Consider the following 22,631-nt stretch of genomic DNA (forward strand, 5'->3'; position numbering starts at 1 on the left):
TACGTGCAAAATATATAATACTTTTTATATGCAAAATAATTTAACTTCTGTATGTGCCACTCTTCTTGTCTGCAATATTTTTAAAAATAAATTTATTTATAGATTACAATAGGTCATCTTGTATATTCAAAGTTAAAGAATACAAGTGCAAAAATAATATAAATCATTAACATAATCGATTTAAAATATGAAAATGTATCTAAAATAGATTTTGTAAACTGACAAAAAATGTCTTAATTGCTAAACCCTTTAATTACCGCGGTTAAAAGTCATGAAAAAGTTTTCGCAGTTCCGATTTCGCTACCGTAGTGACTGGAAGCCTTGGATTTTCTATCTGGATCCATCGCAATTGAAATAAATTCCTCGGAAATTCTTTTGTCCAATCCGGTGTAAGTCTGCGCCAAATCCACTTGATCCTTATCAATCGATGACATCCTCTTCAGGGACTCGTTCTTGGTCTCGAGGTGCTGTTTTCTCTCTGACCTCTCCTGATCCATGATTTGCTGACGTTTGTGTTTTGGATGGAACTAAATCCAATCACGCTTGTCAATTATGAATAAGCAATTATTCAACACGATTAAATGAATCGTTAAATGAATTAAGTTGCATTAAAAGGACAAGAGGCACGTCTAAAAAGTGTGCATAAGAATTTTTGACTTACTATAAATCATGTTAGTTATTAAATTTTCAAGACATTTTTTATTGGATTATTTTAACTACAAAATTTCAATTTTTTTTTTTTATTAAGCCGTGTTATTTGCTTTGATTTTACATTCAAAAACTCACTGATTGAGACGATGGTCGTCCACTGTACGGGAGCATGTGGGGCAACACGGGTACGATATTGTATGGCATTGATGTGGTAATCGGAAGAGATCCAGCAGGCATGAATCCTCCAGGCGGAAACTTGCCAGGCGTTGGCGGCATGCCGTACGGTGACTGTAATCGTGTAACCCTTTCAGTTTTCAGTGTGAACTTTCTTCTCTCTTTTGCTCTCAAAATTAACTCTTATATTCTACAACATTGTTCTCGATTACTAATGATTAATATCACATTTCAACAAATGTGTTATATGTTAACGATATTTCTCGCGTGTTTCTTTTCAAATTCCTACAATTGCAAGCTTATTTTAATTATGAGACATTTATATTCAAATTGCAACAAAGTAAACATTCCCAACGATTCATCCGGAAGAATTTTTCTTCGACTTTCTAACGCGCGTGTCACTCACTCTCTCACTGTACCACACGCGCGCGTTGACCTGTTCCCCTTACATTGACGATAAGAGATTGCAGCTGGAGGAGACTATGGGAAAAGAGGCGTTTACCTGCATCATCGGATGCATCGGCATCGGTATCGGCTGCACTACGTAAATTGGTGGCTGCTGGTTCTTGGTTGGCACGTGTTTTTGCGCGATGACCCATTGATGGACCATGTTGTCGGTCTTCAGATGACCGTTGCTCGCCGTCTCGTTTGCGGAACTCGCTCGTAAACAGCCGCACAATTTCGGTGTCAAGGTTAAACAGCTATAGCCGGACACTAACAATTCCGCTACGCTGGCCACCAGTAAGCCGATGCTCGCCAGTAAACCCGCCAAGCCGTCGTCTACTTCCATCACTTGGCTGTCGTCGCCCTAAAAGGATACTGCTGTCAGATCCTTATGAGAAATGTTAAAGTTCCTAGTTCCTCCACTGCGGTTTCATCTGTCATACTTTTTACAAAAGAAAAATTCACATTTCTTCCAACGTAATAATCTAACACAGAGGAATCAGGAATTTTAATCTTTTATTCTAGATTTGCTTTTATGATAATTGCACTTGATAAGTAATTGCGCGTTTTGTGAAATATATGAAACGCCTGTAGGCATCTTAATTTAAGATAGTTAACATAGTGGATTTTCAATGGGAATCTAAAGAACCTCTTTTATATGCAAAAAGTATTATTTTTAATTATTTCTTGTAATTCAGTTCGATAATGTAAGTACTTGAAACTTTGGAACAAACTAAGATTGATTCTTCAACATGTAAAAAATACAAATCTTCAGCAGAATCTCTTTGATTTGGATCTTTAATAACAATTCGAATGACTTCAATAAAGACAAATTATCCGAAAAAGTTTCACCTTATTCTAGAATAATCATCTTTTAGAATAAATCTGCACGGTAATTTACGTAAAGAGCGAGAATAGGCCTTGCAGAATAGTATGACAAAACTGTTTCAAGAATGCGCCGCTCAGAATAATTCATATTTCATACGAAATAGATTAATATCAAATGATATTTTTTCTACAAGTTTTGCAAAGTTTTGAGTAGAAACATTATCGTGCATGCGCGTATACTAATGTGAGCATTCACTCGTGAACCGCGTAACAATAATCTCTTATACGTTTTGCGTGGTCGCGATCTTGGAACTTCATAGTGCTCGCGCAGCTTGGCCGCATTTTAGCATTGGCATTAAGAACTTTCTCCAAGAGGCGGTTAAACGATTTTATCGGACATGAGCCACGTATATTAAAACTGGCCAATCTGATCGGCTAGATAACAATTTATATGCAGCGAAGCATTTTTCGCGAGTGCCCAAACTGTTACCAAGCCTCGAAAGTCTGTTACTATGTCATTGATTTGCTACCTTTCTTTTATTCTTTCATAAACGTAATAATATATTTTCAGAGTTTTCAAGTAAATTTGTTTACACGTGCAGTTATAATATAAATTTTCTCGATTTATTTATAGCTATTTAAAGCAAAAAAATTATTTTGCATCTTTTAGAAAAATTTTCCACTTAAAAAAGTAATATTTGACGTTAAATTCGGATAGTATATTTTTATATGTATGCGAAATCACAATTTATTAATATATATAAATAAATATATAAATTTGAAATGCCAGAAAAGTTAAAAGCAGTTATATTTCAAATGTATATCACTTTTTCTAAAAACAAATCCCCCACTTTTTTTTAACTATCCAATATGCGACACCGATACTGCAAATCGAGATTAACTACGACGCATGTCGGCGTGTCTATATATTAATTAATGATAAAGTTCCGTGAACCTCATTAATTAGTGCCGCCAGCGATGCACTCTTGATCTTTATCGGGTTTGCGCTTGTATGCTTAGCGTACAACCCGTGAGCACGAACAGAGCAAATAATCAGCACGAAACAAGTTGGCATCGTTAAAACGATGGTGATTTAGAAATAATAATATTTCGAGCAAACAAAATATCGAAGACAATTACGGGCAATTCTTCTCTCATTAATAACTTAAGCTAATAATTCGTCATAATTGTACTCTCTCTTATGTTGTTAACTCTTCAGCATCGATGAAGAAGAAATCAATGTAAAATGTCATAATTGACAAAATCTTAACTTTTTTTTCAAAATTTACATAATTTTTATAATATACGTCATATAGTTAAAACAAGAAGTAGTCAAAAAGAACATACCGAGAAGCTGAGGAGCGAAACTTCAGGTACTCTCTGCGAGTCTCTGACGACCGCCGTCAAAGCTGTTATAGCTGCCATATTCGAAAGGGCAAGAGCAATCAGGCTGGAAGCGAGATGAGCAGACGAGAAAGCGGAATTTGTTTTAGTGGATGACGTTGCTAAGGTCGCAACTACTCCAAGCGCGCCAGTAACCAAAGCTCCAGCACCTGCCCAGAGTCCTGCACCAGAATTGCCCAAGGAAGCGCCGTGGACGAGCACCAAGACGCCGAAGACGACCAAAACGATACCTAAATATGACGCGAAATAACACGGTGAAATTAATATTTGTTTCATTTCTGCAGAATCAATTTTTATATAATATATGTATATATTATAATTAATATATAATACATTATAAATTTATATTATGTTACATATTACATTATATAATAATATTATATGCGTATAGCGATATATAAAGATAATATAAAAAGATCGAATATGTAGATTATGTTATTTTTGCGCAGTAAACACTCAAATCAACTTTTAATAAACTAAATTTGGAATGAAAGCTATATTGACTCTTGTTGACAAAAAACATTTTCAGTAAGAAATCAGAAAGACAAGTGAGAGTCAATGTGCGGTTAAAGAAAGCGCAGCTCTCACTAACCTTTTCAATTTCCCACATTCAATTGTGTATTCATGGTATATCAATATTCAATAATTTAAAAGTTTTATATTTTTAAACTCGCAAATCGAAATACTAGAGCAAGAAAGTTCTCGAAAAATTAAGTGATAAAAGTCTAATTTTTTATCCTGAGTAGTTTATAAAATATAATAATTACATTCTGTATGTACATATATATGTATGTACATACATATACATATATAAAAACACACAACTTTCTTCATATAAATAAAATTTCTATGATTATTTTGTACGTTACACATAAAATTGTGCGCAATTAAATGGCAATAATTTGAAGTAAAAATATTCGTGCGTGCGTTATCGAAAAATCATGATACGAATGTTGAATGTACATAAATCAGAAATCAACGTAAGAGTGAAAACTTAATTTAGAAAGTTGTATACATGCAACTTATTGTGCACAATTGTATAAAGTACGCTCTTTGCGTTAAAGCAATTTATTCTTCCTCAACTGACATTTAGAGACAAGTAATTATATTGTTTCTAGCGTTAAGTACTAGTTTCCATGTACAAAGTCATTTGGTAAGAATCAAGTGGAAGTAACATTAATCGCGCGAAAATGTATTCATTAATTACAGTTGAAGTAATCAAATAGTTGAAGATAATTCGCGGTATTTCAAGCACGATATTTCAACTAAATTTAATAAGTTTACAAAAAATTCCTGTTTATTTTGTCTGATATAAACAAAAATTTAATTAAAAATTTAGGAAAGAAAAAAATAAAATGTGTAAAATATAATACATTTTAGCTTTATGTGAGTGCGTATAAATGTGCCAAGAAACTTACCAAGCAACAATTGTCCGCATGACGTGAACATCAGCAGATTGGAATCGTCTTTCGTCTCGGAAGTCGTCTGCAAGTTCTGCCGATCTTCTGCATGCTTCGGCGGCTGATGCTGCTGCTGCTTCTCTGGGATGAGAACATCTTTGGAGTGTTTCGACTCTAGACAACTCTCCGGCTTTACCTCTGAATTGATTGAATCTTTCGAGCGACTTGAATTTTGACTTCTCACCGTAGAATCAAGCGCGATCGTCACTGTGTTCTCCATGATTTTTTTCGTCAATAGAATGAACTGCGCATTGTTGACTTTTCCGGTAATATCGTGTTTCGTCGTAATTATCTTACACGTTTAAAATAAGCTTCCGTCCGCAGTATTTCGAAAGCAATTTTCACGATTGAAAATAGTCCTGGTGATATTTCAGTTGCGGCAATAATCGCGCTTTTCGATCGATTTGCAAAACTTCCACGATTTTTCACCTGCTGTTGTATTGAGCGTGATCTTGCACCAGCACATTTTTACGTCGCGCTAAATTAGAAGTTGCTATAATTTCACAGAATCTTGCTGAAATGCGCGTCTCTTTCGTTCGAATTATGGTAAATTTAACTGGGATTATTGCATATTTAATCCAATTCTATTTGTATTAATTATTTTTAGATAGAAAATTCTTTTCAACGTATTCACAATTTTATATTTTATTATACATGAAGTATCTTTATAAAAATATAGATAAAAAACTATCTTTGATAAATTTGCCTCGTTTCTTGAATTTGGAGAAACCTTAAAAAATTACGTAATTACAAAATTGCGTAAAAAATATTTTGTATATGTTAGATAGATTTTGATAGATAGATTAATTATAACTGTTGATAGTTATCGACTGATGTGACTGTCAATGATCGCGCTTGTGCTCTATGGAATTCCAAGCAAATTATTGAATGTTGTAATCACTGATTCGACTGGTGACATACGTAGGATCATAATTATCTGAAAGTACAAGAAAAATACCATTGCAGCTTTTTACAAGATAGCAAATTTCATCATCTAAAATAATTCTTTTACTCATATTTCGATTTGGTATTTGCATATAAATTTTGAAAACCAGAAAAAAATAATTATTTAATTTTAGAGAATCGCAGAAACGTTAGAATATTTCTAACGATAAAACGGAAATGTTTCTTGAATTCACACAAAATTCAGCATCTTTTACAAAAGCTAATTTGTTTATCGCAAATTAGTGTTAGCGATTCCAAAAAGCAGAGATACCAAGTTTCGAAGCATATACGCTAAAATTATTTATCCGATGACTGTCATGTTGGATCCGTTATTTTATAATTTTGACTTCAGATTCGAAATCAAATTTTATTTCTGGAAGAACGATTACGCAGGCTAATTCAAGAGTTAATAGCAGTCGATTAAACGTGATGAACATACAACCGAGTCTTCTATTTCTTGCACTTGTGAATAAACATATGTAACGGACTGCTTCTACGGCTGCGAGGCATCTCGAAGCGTTTCGAGAACTTGATGGAGATCATTATTACATTCACTGGAGCGCTCTAGCCAGCATTCGTGATATCTTTTGCATTTTGTAATGTTTTCCTACTTTGTTCATCGCTTTCTACAGCGCCAACAGATATGTCTACTATTCTTTGCAATTCGAATAAAGATTCTTCACTTTAATCAGTTTAATTATTGCATAGAATGTCTCGTATTTCATTGCATTTATGCAGTGAGCATAAAGATATAAACGCAAATTAACCATTTGGCTTTAACTACACTCGCTCATAATCAAACGAACAACATTCACATAACGTCGAAATCTGCACTCACCAAAATTTTACCGATTTTAATTCTGAAATATCTTCCCCTTCCTTTTGCGCATTTATCGTAAACTGCAAATTATAGTGCACGCGGTTGTGCAATTTCAATATTGAAACGCGTGAAAATTATTTTCATACTTTCCCAATTAAAGAAATCCATCTTTCTCATAAATCGCGCGAATAATCGCGAATTAACCTACCGAAGCGTAATCATTAGCGATTTCTTCATTTTACACGATCCATACATCGCACTGGTCGAAAATATTTGGGCGATACAGACTTCACACGCTGACACGATTAGCAGCAAGACCGCTTTGTGATGACAATCGCGATTCCGAAAAAATCTATCCGTACGACTGATGTGTCGAGCATTCGATCGGTGACTGGAGCTACGCGTCGAGAAGTACAGGTAGGTTGCAGGTACACGCTACTCGTACTTGCCGCTCCTCTCTCTCTCCCTCTTTCTCTTTCTCCCACGTTTCTCGGACAGCTTCTTTCTCTTATTAGCACTCGCCCGCTTTTCCTTCTCTGACCGCCTTCTCTCCGCGCCGCGGATTGGAATTTGCGAAATTAACGCAAGAGATCGATCACCTCGCATACCTTTGGTAGAAAATGCGTATTTGCAGGAAAGTTATGCGATCGCGACGTACTCAGTTTTCGCGTAAGATTTAATCACATTCTTATGGCTTTCTAGAAAATTAAGATTATTGCAGCAATTCACTAATCGTTTACAAAGCGGTTTTGATTATTGAGATAAATTTACGCGACACAGAAGCGTTATATTATTCGTTTATTGTTTATTCAGTCCGATTCTTACTTCGTAGATGAATTGATTCGGTTAAATATGAATACACAAAATCACATACATTTCGCATGAAAAAAATGGTGGAAAACGTTTTCAATTTTGCGATTCATTTTCCGCAATTGGGTATAATATATCCTTGTTTTATCTTCTCTTTCTTTTTCTCATGGTTTCTTAATCTCAAAGCGTGTATTAAAAGTGCTGTTATTCTTGCCTTTGCGCGCGTATGCGTTGAAATTTGCCGAGCATAGCGAGGTTACTCCAGATCAAGTCTAAAACTATCTTTTTATTGCAAATTCCGTTGATGTAAGATTAACGCGGCGCAATTATGAGAGAAGTATAACAATAAAATAATAAATTATATGAATAAAACTGAAACAAGCGCTTTCAGAAAAAAGCGAAAATTATATTTTTTACATCTTAGACATTCTATATTCGTAATAATTATGTGTAGATTTAATTTTTCATATTTTTCTCATACTTTCTATACATTTTTCTTTCTATTTTTACGTAAACTTCGAGTAAATACTTTAACTTCAAAAAAGAGAAAGGCGATTTAGTATTTTAAATGTTATAAATCGATTATCCATATAAATATATAATTCAACAAATCGTATAAATTAAGGAATTTACGCGACGAGCACTTTATTTTCAGCCCTTTTCTAACTAATTAATTTTCCTTTTTAATCTCTTATCACTCTCATATTCTTCTACTGTTTTCATATCTTCGCATTGAAAAGCTGATATCGTAGCTCTCTTTTGACTCTTAGCAAGCGAGTAATACAGAAATTGCTGTCTGCAGCACAAATACTGTTTATGATTGCTCGCAATATTGCCCAGTGAATAACCCCATTGTATAATCCTGTTCTAGATCAAGCAATACAGCAGCATCGCGATGTTAAATACACAAAGACTGGCCGTGTGCCTATATTTAAATCACGGCAATACGAATAGCTTGTTTGCTACATTTCATATCGTATTTGTATTTTCTATTGACATCGTAGTGAAAAATCTAAAGAGACATTTCTTTTATATAACGTCGATTCGAGCTTTTGATTTCGATCAATTCGAAATTGACACCAATTTCAATATTGGAAAATAATATTACTATTAAAATCGCTTTTTTTTTTACGCGCAGCGCAGCAGCCACGAATCCAGCAGTATATACAACGTGCGCGGTGAACTATATACATACTGGAATGTATGTACTGGAATGTATGCCTGTACTTGAACGTACGGAGCGCTCACGAAGCAGAGGCCTACGAAGAAAGTATTCTCGTTCCTCTATCTCCTTCTGTTGTAACCCACCCTCTTTGATGGTACAATCACCATCAAAAATTCAATCTCCGTCGGCTATTCCATGTAGTTCAATAGCCAGTAGCGGCGCGAACTAAACTTTTGATGATAATTATACCATCATAGATGGAAGGTTCCAACGTGCCTGCAAAAGAAAGAAACAGAGGAAGAACTTCTTCGCTGGACCTCGCCACGAGGACCTTTATACGTGGTTTGTATGAAAAGACGTACTTCAGTATGTATATAGGTGGTTCAGTGGACGTGTGCGCGCGTGATGTGCGAAAAAAATCTGGGCAGGTCCCAGATTGCATTGAGCGCGCGGAATAATCGATTCGAATAAAAGAAGAATCAATTTAAAAAAAAAAAAAAAAAAAAATGAAATTGGTTTCAATATCTTTGGAAAAATAAATAATGGATGAAAATTAGAGTTTTATAGTTTTCTTGAATATAATTGAAACGAGATGAAATTGTAACTCTTATCTTAATTATTTCCGCCTGAAGTTTGTAAAATCAATATTAATGAACAACTCATCCTGTACGTTCTTGTACACTTTTAACTTTTCTAGTCAAAATAAAAATTATAATTACTTTTTGAAAAGCGCAGTACAAGAGTCAAGTGTTAGAAATGCATTTTCTTCGCGTGTTCTCACTAATGTATACGTAACTGCGTAATATATCTGAAAATTAACGGAACTAATTTTTTTCTTCATTCTTTTATATAAGCATTCGTTGACAATGGCGTTTTGAAACTTAAAGAATTGTTCTTATCTAAAGTTAAAATAAATATGCTTTAAAACACCACTAATTGTTATTAGTGTCATCAGAAATAAAAAAAAAAAAAAATGCTGTTATCTTTCAGATATATTGCGCATTCTGCGGTGCATATCGCGGCGTGTAGCTGAGCGTGGCCTAACGTACTGAAAAGTTAATCGTGCGTGCTTCTTTATAATATCCTCTTCGTAAATATATGTCGTTGAAAATGTCTGATCCTGATTGCATGCATCGTGCCGTGCCGCATCGTGCCCGGCCATTACCTCTATACAAGCACATACTACGTACGGTGTAAGAACTTGTATACAGTGTTGCATGAAGACCGTTAAAATGAACGGGACGTGTGTGATGTGTGCGCGGAAAAAAAGGAAAAAAAAATTTAGAATCTCAATTCGTGAATTATGTTAATCGCAATCCAAAATCATGAATTTTAATGAAAAGAATAATTTCATTTCGTTTTACATAATTTATGTCAAATTTAAATTGTTTATATTAAATAGCAATATGTCTTTCATTTTTAATGACAGAAGATTGAAGTTTGAATGCGTAGGAAAGATGCGATATTGCGTTAAAAAAAAAATCAAGATTCATAAAAAACAATAAATATATATTCTTTGGAAAAAGAAATTAAATTTGTGCGTTATGTTTACGAGTATCAAGTGGGTTGAAAACTTTTACTTTTGCGCAATTATGTGCGCAGCTGCATTGTTTCTTTCTATGCGTACTTGATGTTAGAAGTAAAATTTCGCGGTTTCGCACCGATAAAACTAATTTCTCGTGTGAAGAATACGCTTGCGTCAGAGTAAGAGATGCAGTTTAAATTATGTCAGCCTGGAATTTTAACGATGGCATTCACACCGCGGTTAATAAAATCGTCATCCATTTTAATGCTGCGGTCACTTCCGACTTTCTAATATCAACTCATCGACTCAACGATAATCAATGCAATGAACAATTTATCGCTCCACGTGATTATCAATCCATCTATGCTAATTTGGATAGTTCTATATAATGACACGAATAAACGAACATTCTATTACGGAAAATGGTCAAAGTCTCACGCGATAAACTGCTATCATAAATGCTTTAACACACGATGTTGTGCTTATTTGATTATAAATTATAAGGTGTCTTAGAATTATAAAAAAGATAGAAATGTATAATTTGTATGTGCAGCGGCACAAACAAGCTTCGACGTTGGAAGCGCATTTCTGAAATTTCACTCCATTAGTTGTGCACACATTCGTGTCGGTCACGTATCATACGCGCGTATTCAGAGAATCGGCACGAGAAGTCGGATGAATAAATAAGACTATAAATAAAATAAATCTGTTAGCATAGTACGCCACTGATCTCACACTGCATCGCACACGAAATGCTTTGAAGTCTTTGTACACGCTTCTAGAGATTTCTCCGCTGCCTTTCTAAAACGGCAGCGAAGAAATGCAAGAGAAGAGAAGCTAGGCCTTGAAATACCTATTACCGACATCGTTAGATCTACAAATTGTCTTCGGGTTAGATTCACCTGTCCGAGATGAGACATCTCCAGATGTATATACAAAATCGCAATCAATGTGGCGAAAGTCTCGCACCGTGATTAGTCACGTCATTTTTCCGAGCTTAATCGCAAAAGCAAATGCTGATGAGAGCAGTGGTGATGATCAATGGATTTTACTTTTCTCTCTATTAGTCATCCAACACTGAAACTTTCCTTCTTAACACGATTTGCGTATGCCGCGTTGCGTGCAAAGTCACAGCTCTTTTTAGATAAATCGTTGAGTCTTGTAACATATTTTTATCGTGAAATAATCCGTTTGCTATGCACGACAGTCTCGTTATCGCACGAATTTTTAAACTAAAAAAATCGATTATAGATTTTTTCTACTCACCAAACTGCTGATCCTTCTTCTCCAAAACAATCTCACCCAGATAGCAATCGCACTCTCTTAGGAAGGCCACACCAATCTCATTCACGGTCCTCAAGTTCGTCAAATAAGTGCTGTAAAAAATGTCTATTGTAAAAGCCATCGATCATCAATATTAATTTATTAGTGATTCGTTAAATTTACCATTTCCTCCATTTGGCATCCATTCTAATGGAATTGTAAGGTAGAATCGATTTTAAGCCGCTTTCGTTACCCAAAATCAGAATAGGATCCTCACGAAATGTATTCAGCAAGACACCAGTCTCGGTTTCTGCGTAAATGACAATCGCTTGAATGTCTTGTTCCAAATTCATGTGAATCAAAAATAATCTGCAACAATTTACAAAATTTGTGATAACCAGTCATTGAATAATATATTTTATAATTTAACATTATAAATATTATTTTATCTAAGAAATATGTTCTCACCTATGATACAATCTGTGATTTCTGGTGATCAATTTCAAGCATCCGCCGCCTTTGTAAGAAAATCGATCGCAGAATTCAAAAGTATTAATGTAGGAATTGGGCAATTTGTTTTCGAAATTGACGATATTGCCACAAATTCGTACAATGTTCTTACTATTTTCGTAAATCTTTTCTATCCGTGGCTTCTTAACATCCTCTTTTTTATCATCTTTATCATTATTATCATTATCGGCTTCGGGAAGAGTTCGTTCTATGGATCGCGTAAATTGCAGATGTGGCACGGGAACTGAGAGCTGCGGTTGCTGTATTCGCAAATTATAAAATGTTTTCTTTCCACGAATGCTTTCACCATTTATCATGTACGGTTCGAAATGTTCCTGTGAGTAATACAAATATGTACATCTTTTATGAAATTGTGTAAATTATATTTGTGATATTAATTTTAAGTTAGTTAAAAATATCTTAAATATTTATTAAAAATATCTTAAGATGTTTTAAATTCTTTATTTGTTATTTTATATTACCTCGCCGTTATAATAATAACAGATACCAGAGCCTCGACAAAAAGAACTTTTAAATGTTTCGTTTTCGTAAATAGGCACATGTACGTATAAGTATGGGAATAGTTGAGCCCAAAATAAATCTTCTAGCACCTGAAAAGTACGTGGACCAAAGTACTCGTGTGTCCAACCCGGTGCAAAGATAGCTACAGAAAGATCCTTCTTTCGTATCAAATCCAACGCCTATAATAATAAAAAAATTACTTTTATTATAGGTTAATTCGATTTTGTAATACTGTAATAAATTAATCATCAAACAATAAGGTAATTACATATGCAGAGTTAAATCCGCCTCCACCTGGACATCCTCTTCCCCACACATCCAATCCTACGTAAATATCTTTGATATCGCGATTTAATTCTCTTGCACATATGCAACTATTACTGAGTCGTGATTCCGTCCAATTATAATTTAAAAATATACCATCGCAATGCAAAAAAAAATCTCTAAAATCAAAATAATCATGTATCAAAAGGATTGTGAGACAGAAATAGCAGATAAAATGCTAAAAAATAAAATAAAATTACTTGTTATTGTTATTGAGTTCGTTTTGCCAATTTAGTTCGCCCTTATTAGTCACACTATCATACCAGATAATCTCAGAGTCTTCAATCTCCTTGTGAATATTCTCAGTTAAATATTTAACGAAGTAAATCAAATTATCTATATCCGTCTGTTTAATCTTATTTTCGATGTTCAAAAGCCAACCTTCAAACTGGTAATACTTGGCAATCTTTATTAGAGCGTTCGCAAATTTTCTTGCATTCTCTTGGGACATAAGAATTGTGTCCCAAGTGTCATTGTTTCCTTCTGTAATCACAGTACCCAATACTTTTACACCATGCCGGTGAGCTGCGTTAATCCATCCGCAAGGTGGAATAGTCACAAAGTGGTGGCTAAAGTAAACAAATGTATCCACAACACTCCAGTGATAAAATACATAAGATTCGTGAGATGTAGAACCCCCTATAAATCTGTAAAAATATATAATAAAAGATAATAATAATAACATAAATATAACACTGACAAAATTAGACCTATATTCTTTTTTGTTTGAAAAAAAAAATACAATTTTCACAATCTTTTGTGCTTTGAATCCAAATCTAGTTTCAAAGAATGCATATCACATTAAGATTTTAAAGGAAATAACAATTTTGATCACACTTATAAGATTACTTTTCCTTAATAATTATTACAGCATTTAAACTATAAACAGATCACCTTAGTAAATAAATGCACCAGCTTAAAAAAATCTTAAGAAAAAATAAGATGCACTATAAAAGAAAATTAATATTTTAAGATAACAAACGGAACAGCAATCAACTACAAATATATTTATTTTAATTTAAAGATATATCTTTCAATTTAAAATTTACAAAATTACCTGTCTTCAAGATAACCGCCTTTCATATCATGGCATATTAATGTTCTGGGTTGTTCATCTTTGTACACTTTTTCCAATGAAATCTTTTGTGTATTAATTTCTGAACCGCGATATACATAATCTACTAACTCTTTGTTGTACACTAATGGCAATTCTACTAATCTATTGTCCAAAGCATCATATAATTCTGCCAATGTATTAAAAGGCCTTGCCTCCACACTGCTTGCCATTTCTGTACCTTCTGACATACTATTGCCGCATTCCATTGTGCTTCAGTTCCTTAATAATGCACTGTGCAATATTTCCTGTGTAGATATCACCGGAAAGCACACAGGGCCATGATAATCTATTTAAGAAAAAAAATAGTCCCTGGTTTTGATAATGATACTATTCTTTCTGGTTAAATCAATGTGTTGATTGTCTAATCTCTTGATAATGTTATCTTCACTGTTATCTCAACTAACAGTCGTCATTTAGAATGAATGGCAGCTAATAGATTGTTGTCATTTAGAATTAACATTTTTAGAATAATTTAGAATAAATGACTTATTTATAATAATTTCAAATAGATGGCAACCAACAAATTAGAAATCTGTATTAAATTTTAGAAGATATGCCATATAAAAATTTTCCAAAAAAACAACTTGCAAGGATTTTCTTATTGATCAAAACAGTATCTCGTGAAAAATATGTAAATATACTTTATAGATTTTGGAAGTAAATTAAAAGTAAATACTTAAATTAAAAACAATAACTTGTGGATAAGGCTGGGCAAAATACATCATTAAGTATTTGAAATACAAATACAAAATACTGTCAATCTTAGTTAGGACTGAGCCAAATACATCATTAAGTATTTGAAATATAAAATATAAAATACTCAATCTTCTATCAAAATACTAAGATTGACAGTATTTTGTATTTCAAATACTTTTTGCCCAGCTCTGCTTGTAGATTATAGTTTTTATACACATCATAACTATGTTATTTATTGATTTTTAGTCATTTTCAATTATTAATTTGATCTATTATATGTGTAAAACAATAAAAATATTCGATATCAATAAAAATCTTTGATTCAAAAATTTCTTAAATATAAGATGTGAAATGATATAATTAAGTATCATACATACATATACATAAGTATATATATGCAATAGTAACTATTTTGGAAATGTATATATACACAAATGTATATATACACAGCTCCCAAAATAGCTATTATTACGTTTATTTTGGAATAAAACATAATCACAAGTGCAGTCGAAGCAAAAGCATTGTACATGACACAGTCTTGCATCAACAATTACATTAAAAGAAACGATTAAAAGTATACAAAAATGAAAGTGTCATACGATTGCATATGACAAGAAGCAACGAGCAGAATACGAAGTAAATATTAGGGACCTTATGCGGGGACAGTGCAAAACTTTCATTCAAAACTATCAATGTCGAAAAAGAAAGTCACCGTGTTTACATGTTGTATGTTTATCCACAATAAATATATTGTTAGCGGACATTATTACAAGAAAAATAGATAGATACGGACCGCTAATCATGCTATTCTTATTTCTCTTTCCATTGATGTTTACAAAACAAGCATAACCACATGTATCAAGTGCCGACAAGGAGTTGTGCCGTTATAACCATTATAACACATTGCTGCATATTGTACTCCTAGAATTTATCACTACTGCCATCTATCTACGGCTGGATAAACTATCTACTCTTAGGGTATATCCAGCCGAACGTGCATAAGCGCATAAGCATATGCTTAAAGAAATGGACCAATCATGTGTCTAGCATAAAGAACGCCATCATTCATATTAGACAATTGATTGGTTCATTTCCTTATGCATATACTTAGGCGTCTTTGCGAGTTTTCTGGATGTACCCTTAGTTCGATGCCAAATACAGGAAGGAGCTTGTGAGCTCTGTCATATGCTATGATAATCAGTGAAAGTACGGAAAATACTAACAGTGCTTAGCAGTTAGTGACACACGTATGTGAAAATATGGCAAGTTCGTCACGGTAAATTTCGCAAAATTTTCATATTATTTTTTTTTTTTGTAGCAGTTAATTATTGAAACTATAACAATCGTCACGAACATTATAAGTATTACCGATGTTACATCTAAAATAAGGATTAAAGGAATATAGTTGTACTATTTTATTTATATATAAGGCGCATTTTTACATTAATAAGATCGTGTGTTGTGAAATAAATCTTTCGTAAAGATGATAAATCTATCCACATAATTGAGAAGTTATATAACATATCGATATACTATTGGTTATTAGAAATTTGGTTAGAATATTGGGTTGCTTGTAACATTAGCATCATTTTCTTGAAATGATAAAGTATATTTATTTGCATTGATAAATTTGCATTTGAATAATCTTAACTAACATGACATGTAACATTTACAATAGTGAAAAGAATGTTTATTTTTAATGTTGTTTTTTTATAGAAATTCAAACAAGATTTGTTGTTATGCGCATCCAGATGCGACACTTATTGAAGACTACAGAGCAGGAGATCAGATTTGTTCAGAATGCGGATTAGTTGTTGGAGACAGGTAAGAAGAGCCACAAATAAAAATATAAAATTATGAGTAAGCATAAAATAACAATTGTTAATAGAATGAACAAGAATTTAATTCACAATTAGCAGTGCACAGAGTTTTTAAATATAGGTATATTACTTCCAAACGTTTTATTCTTGATTTTGGATTCTTGTTAATAAACAAAAATTACCACATTTATTGACAAAGAGTGTTAACTCTAAATCATATGAGAAATGAAAAATTTATTAGTATACAAGATATATTTTTTGTTTATTATTGATAAGAATTAAAATATCTGATACATATGTATTTATCTCAAAATTTAACCACTTTTATTTAATAAATTTTTTAAAAATTGTATTGTATTTTTGAAGCATTTGTCTGTTAAGATTAAAACAAATCACTCAGTGTACATTAATTTCAAATCTGGTAACTTTGCATATGACTAATTAAAACTCTTGTGACTGTTAATGCATACTCGTTGAATATTTGAGAATATAAAAGTAGTTGCAACAAATTTGATACTTACGTATTTATTTTTTCCACTGCAGGGTGATAGATGTAGGTTCAGAATGGAGAACATTTAGCAATGAAAAATCAGGAATAGATCCGTCACGTGTCGGCGGACCTGAAAATCCGCTCCTCAACGGTGCTGACTTGTCCACTATGATCGGGCCAGGAACGGGTGCTGCGTCTTTCGATGGATTCGGCACCGCTAAATATCAAAATCGGCGTACAGTTAGTATCTTTTTTTCTCAATACTTTGTGTAACGCAGTATCGTTAAGCAAATATATATATTATTTTTCAATACATTAATAAATATTAATGTTTATTAATTTGTATTATCAAATATAATATTTATATATATATATTTTTTTTTTAGATGAGTAGTTCTGACAGAGCTTTACTAAACGCATTTCGTGAAATCAATGGTATGGCAGATCGTATCAATTTGCCTAAAACCATAGTGGACAGAGCCAACACATTGTTCAAACAAGTGCATGATGGCAAAAACTTGAAAGGTCGCTCAAACGACGCGATTGCTTCCGCGTGTTTGTACATCGCTTGTCGGCAGGAGGGTGTACCGCGCACATTTAAGGAAATTTGCGCCGTCAGCAAGATAAGCAAAAAAGAAATCGGCCGATGCTTCAAATTAATTCTCAAAGCCCTGGAAACTAGCGTGGATCTTATCACCACAGGCGACTTTATGTCCAGATTTTGCTCCACTCTTGGTCTTCCCAACATGGTACAGAGAGCTGCTACGCACATTGCTAGAAAAGCAGTGGACATCGATATCGTACCTGGAAGATCGCCGATTTCAGTTGCTGCTGCAGCCATATATATGGCGTCCCAAGTATGTCTAACTTCACATTGATTACATTTTATAATAACATACATTGACAGATTCTATTTTCATAATATCTGTCTTGCAGGCGTCTGAGGACAAAAGATCACAAAAAGAGATTGGAGATATCGCCGGTGTCGCAGATGTCACGATTCGACAGTCTTACAAATTAATGTATCCGCATGCAGGCAAACTCTTTCCGGAAGACTTTAAATTCGCCACACCCATCGATCAGTTACCGCAAATGTAAAGTTAGGCAAATCTCATTTCTTCCTCTTTCTTGAAGTACATTCTACCATTCTAAAAGGAATAGTTATTTTCTGTCACAAATAATCAAGTACATATAATTGTTTTATTCACAGGGTACATTCCTAAACAATCTATAGGATTCAATATTTTTATCTTGATGCGAATAATGGCAGATGTTTTTTTTCTTTTATGTATTATTGTATCATTTTTCTCACAAGTATATTCACACATAGCTAATTTAACATTTACGTTCTATATATCTTATGCTTTATTGTAGGATAACTATTATTAGCATAGTGTACGTTTCATGCAATATGCAACTTGGGCTTTCCGTTATTTTTCTTTATTTGCAAATTTATAGGATCAAGAGAAATATATTTAATATTGCTATTATAGTGAATTGAGCAACTATTTTTTTAATAGTATTACGAGAGAACAAATTCTTATAAAATAGCTCTATAATTAAAAATTTGAAACAGATAAACTGTGCATATATGATTATATATAATTAATATTTATAACGGTTACACACAACATATACGCGTGCGTGCGTAGTACAAAACCTGAAATAAATATATCAGGATATTATGATTACGTTTAGATAATGGTGTACTGTTATAATTGTTGAATAATAATTGCCTGTGATTGGTATAATTGTTCATGAAAAAGTATTATAATTAATTGCAAATGACTGTAAGTGCTTTCCATTTAATAACAGATATCTTGTGTCATTTTTGTATTTGTTTGTGAAATATCAGTAATTCAAATTAACTACAACTAATTGCAGCGAGTTGAAAGATAGCGAAAAGGGAAAAGTAGATTTAAATTATATAAATAAAAAATCAACTTTCAGATGATGAGTGTTAGTTTCCACTTCTCGTATTTGAAGTCATCGATTAAAATTAACTTAAATTTACTGAATTTACTTAAGTTTACTGAACGTAATCATTGACTCATTGTCAGTCTACACCATATGATTTATTCGCATTATGTTGTACATCGTTCGGATTAAACTAATTAAATACAAGTATAGTACTTGGAGCACGTATAAAAACGATCGATATAATGTAAACTAGCTCATTCATCGAGTAAATAAGAGGTGTAGGAAAAATAGTGAGCACATACTAAACTCTACTTTTTATAAAATCCTTTTATTTCTTTCATAATTGACACATCATCGATATTTCTTTCGCACATTTGCAACAAATTGTTCTATTACAACGGAGAACTGAAATATTATATAATAAGAATTTACATCTAATTTATATAAAAATTTATTCTCTGTGATATCTAAACAATGTAAGAAATAAAATTATCAAAATTGCTTTTAATTTGTTAATTTATATTTAAACTGCTAATTTCCAAAATCATTCAACAAAATTTTTAAATATATTTTTTTGATGCATAAAGCTTATAAATTGATTACACGCTCTGTCGAATATTAAAGCTTCTTGTTTCGAGTCAATAATACGTTTCAATTAGCTTTTATCTATTTTTCTTATTATTTTGTATTGTTAATAAGTCACTTTTGTTGGGTCCTGATTAAACTTTTTATAGAATTTTGTAGAGCATTCTCTTACGATAAATATATTCGTAAAAATAAAAAATTTTTTCTTAAATATAAAGTAAATGTTAAATATATTACAAAAATAAATATTTTGTACATATAATTTTAAAAATTTCATTTGCGATTCACCATTTGCGAATTCGCTTTAAATGGTTTGAATCGTAGATAAAATAGTTTGAATTTTGGCTAAAATTGTTTGAGTCTTGGATAAAATAAAATTCATGCTGTTTGCTTCTTGCATTTCAAATCTGGCCGCACTGGCTGTGCTATCAGTGTATCAGTGTGTCTACCAGTATCTGACAAATACTTAACCTATAAAAAACGGTGAAGATTTGTAATTTAAACATATTGGTGTGAAATTTGACGTTCTATATTACGCATAATATAAATAGAAAAGAGAATTAAGTCGACTAGAGATTGATTCTAATTAACGCCAACTGTTTTATTATTGATAGAATTTAATAAATTTCTAAATAATGCTAACGATTTAATTAAATATATGATAAAACAAAACAGGCAGTTTAATACAAAAGTGTGCTAATAATTATCAATACTTTCTAATTGCTCACAATTATAATATGAATACGATGCCTCCTATCAAACCACCGCGGGGTATTAAACCGACAAAAGAAACGGCAAGTAAATTTTAGTTAAAATGACGTCTTATATTTTGTTACAATAAGATATTTATATTTTATAGAGTGGTTTGTTGATCTCCGTGATACGTGCTCTATCAGCAAGTGAAACAAACGAGCAACGAGAGATTGAGAAGGCTAAGTTGGAAAAAGAGTATAAACGCAGTGATCAACGACTGGAGGAATTAGTTTCCTCACATGATCAAGATCTCATGGAAATTATGCAAGTAAATATACACAGGCACATTTGAAGATAATTAATATAGAAACATATTCATTATTGTATATCTTGTACTACATTATATAATTGTTTCAGATATTTAGTGCACTGTCAGAAAAAGTCACATCATCACGAGAGAAAATTCATGCCGTGAAAGAGAATTTGAATGTCTGTAAACAGTTGCTGAGGTGTAAACGAGAAGAGCTATTGAATCTATGGCTGGAAGGAATAGAACATAAACAAGTTTTGCATCTCCTAAAGGACACGTAAGTGTATTTATATATCTGATACTTTAAAAAGACGTTTTTATTCAAAATGATAAATTTTAGATCATCAGCTTCATGTGAACGTATGGTGACTTCAACAGAGCCTCAGTTAATCAATTTATCACACGACCCCTTAATAAATCAATGAAAATTCTGTATTATATATATTATTATACGTAATAATTAATATTAAATTAAAAGTTATAAACTTAGATTATAATTTTATATAATAATAAATATAGAACTTCAAATAAAGTTGTATAAGCTTTGAAATTATGTAAATAAATATTTAAGGTAAATTTATATGTGTGTTTTTCTATTATCTTGCTCTAATTGAAAAAAAATCAATAATATTTAATAATGAAACACGCTTATGCATGTTAGTTATATATAATTAAATACTTTATTTTTTATTTAGAGGAAAGTATATAGATGGATTTATATACATATGTTTACTGTAGACCTTAATCTATTTAAGAGCATCTAGCTGAGTTTGAATTTTTTCCAAGTTACAATAGAGATCTGTCAATTGTTTTTTGTCGAACTCCATTGTCAAAGTAGATGTCTGATCACCAGTTAGACTTAATTGGAGCAATGCAGTAGGTCGTGCATCCTTTGAAATTGTAGAAGATGATGATTGGACATTGAGGTGCCAGTTAATATCTTTCAGCTTGAAAAAGAAATATCTGATTAATTCTTTTTTAACTTATTAAGGTTAATGTAAATTAGTATTAACTGCAATCAACTATTTCTCTCTATCTATTGGATTAAGGGAAAATTCTGTCACTTTTTCCTTTTTTTAATAAACAAGAGAAAACAAGTTTTTAGAAGTGTATGTATTAGAAAACAACAGAATTTTCCCTTACACCTAATATATGTGTTAAAATACCTGAATAGGAAAAATAGATTTTTGCCTAAGATTCTCTATGATGTCTTTCCTATAAGTCACCCATGCACTTGTAAAGATTGATATTTTTTCTTCATCTATCTTAAAATTATCCTTCATAACTGCCTCCATGACAGATGGTTTTATAATATTACACGCAGCTTGTGTATAAATTGATGTAATAGTATCCAGTAAAAGAATTAATTCATCTTTTGTCAAATCTAAAGAAACCAGCAACTTTTCTTCCTCCTCTTCATTGAATACTTTTGTATCGATGTTAGATTGCAGACTATGACATATACGATTGACAAGAAGTCGAAATTTGCTATTGTCCAAGCAAGATACTATTTTTAAACCTTGCTCTAATCTATTGAGAAAAACACAAGTAGATATTAAAATTGCTTAATACAATTATATATTAAATAATAAATGAAGAATTTAGCAAAACAGAATGACAAGATATCAGAAAAATATATATAATATAGTAGTACAAAAAATAATAAAATAAAAGCATTATTTTTGAAGCTTGCAAATTTATTTCATTGTCATCATCTTTTCGTACTACAATCATATACAAAATTTTGTATATTAATAATAGATACAATACTTTACACACATACTTTGAAGATATGCTGATCCAAGTAGCCATGGTGAAATTACTTCTCATCTGCTACACATTTTGATATTCATTATACATCTATTTCATATTTGTACGAAAGCCTAAAAAACTATTATTGCATTATGCACGTTCACATTAGTTTAGTCTAAAATTTTTAACGATTCTGACTCTTTAAATATGCCTCTTCTTTCACTCGAGACGATTAAAACTCATAAGCCGAGAGCACAAGCTTTTACATAAAGCATAACGCATAAGCATAAGGAAATTGATTGGTCTATATATAAGCATAAGCAAATGCATAAGGAAATGGACCAATCAATTTCCTTATGCTTATGCGTTATGCTTTATGCAAAAGTCTGTGCTCCCGCCTTTT

At 32.2% G+C, this 22,631-nt stretch overlaps 4 protein-coding genes across 7 annotated transcripts; 2 read left to right on the forward strand and 2 right to left on the reverse strand.

The window, feature by feature from the left end:
- Positions 1 to 75: 75 nt before the first annotated feature.
- On the reverse strand, positions 76 to 15,599 carry ENGase (Endo-beta-N-acetylglucosaminidase). 4 transcript variants are annotated; one of them, XM_012361914.2, is made up of 9 exons: positions 15,452 to 15,599; positions 13,903 to 14,248; positions 13,046 to 13,492; positions 12,790 to 12,964; positions 12,482 to 12,700; positions 11,958 to 12,334; positions 11,673 to 11,858; positions 11,493 to 11,602; positions 5,591 to 5,898 (listed from the first exon to the last, which is right to left on the reverse strand). In XM_012361914.2, the coding sequence occupies exons 2-9, from the start codon at positions 14,166 to 14,168 to the stop codon at positions 5,843 to 5,845; spliced, it is 1,836 nt and encodes a 611-aa protein (XP_012217337.1). In that variant the 5' UTR covers positions 14,169 to 14,248; positions 15,452 to 15,599; the 3' UTR covers positions 5,591 to 5,842. The 4 variants fall into 4 exon arrangements, with proteins under 4 accessions (XP_012217339.1, XP_012217340.1, XP_012217337.1 ...); XM_012361915.2 differs by having other exon boundaries at positions 15,371 to 15,585; XM_012361916.2 differs by lacking the exons at positions 11,493 to 11,602; positions 11,673 to 11,858; positions 11,958 to 12,334; ... (3 more) ...; positions 13,903 to 14,248; positions 15,452 to 15,599 and adding exons at positions 76 to 527; positions 787 to 939; positions 1,328 to 1,633; positions 3,445 to 3,731; positions 6,935 to 7,127 and having other exon boundaries at positions 4,920 to 5,898.
- A 180-nt stretch (positions 15,600 to 15,779) lies between these two features.
- On the forward strand, positions 15,780 to 19,396 carry TfIIB (transcription factor IIB). The gene is made up of 5 exons (XM_012361897.2): positions 15,780 to 15,934; positions 16,375 to 16,482; positions 17,022 to 17,208; positions 17,355 to 17,825; positions 17,905 to 19,396. The coding sequence occupies exons 1-5, from the start codon at positions 15,918 to 15,920 to the stop codon at positions 18,064 to 18,066; spliced, it is 945 nt and encodes a 314-aa protein (XP_012217320.1). The 5' UTR covers positions 15,780 to 15,917; the 3' UTR covers positions 18,067 to 19,396.
- Positions 19,397 to 19,537: 141 nt separating this feature from the next.
- On the forward strand, positions 19,538 to 21,056 carry Sec8 (Secretory 8). Its single transcript, XM_012361899.2, has 4 exons — positions 19,538 to 20,267; positions 20,333 to 20,494; positions 20,584 to 20,753; positions 20,817 to 21,056. Exons 1-4 carry the CDS (start codon positions 20,211 to 20,213, stop codon positions 20,899 to 20,901), a joined length of 474 nt encoding a protein of 157 aa, XP_012217322.1. The 5' UTR covers positions 19,538 to 20,210; the 3' UTR covers positions 20,902 to 21,056.
- Positions 21,057 to 21,133: 77 nt separating this feature from the next.
- Vlet (Valette) lies at positions 21,134 to 22,546 on the reverse strand. Its single transcript, XM_012361898.2, has 3 exons — positions 22,260 to 22,546; positions 21,643 to 22,006; positions 21,134 to 21,423 (listed from the first exon to the last, which is right to left on the reverse strand). The coding sequence occupies exons 1-3, from the start codon at positions 22,304 to 22,306 to the stop codon at positions 21,223 to 21,225; spliced, it is 612 nt and encodes a 203-aa protein (XP_012217321.1). The 5' UTR covers positions 22,307 to 22,546; the 3' UTR covers positions 21,134 to 21,222.
- Positions 22,547 to 22,631: the final 85 nt, after the last annotated feature.

Source organism: Linepithema humile, chromosome 1, assembly GCF_040581485.1.
Source record: "Linepithema humile isolate Giens D197 chromosome 1, Lhum_UNIL_v1.0, whole genome shotgun sequence".
Taxonomy (NCBI): domain Eukaryota; kingdom Metazoa; phylum Arthropoda; class Insecta; order Hymenoptera; family Formicidae; genus Linepithema; species Linepithema humile.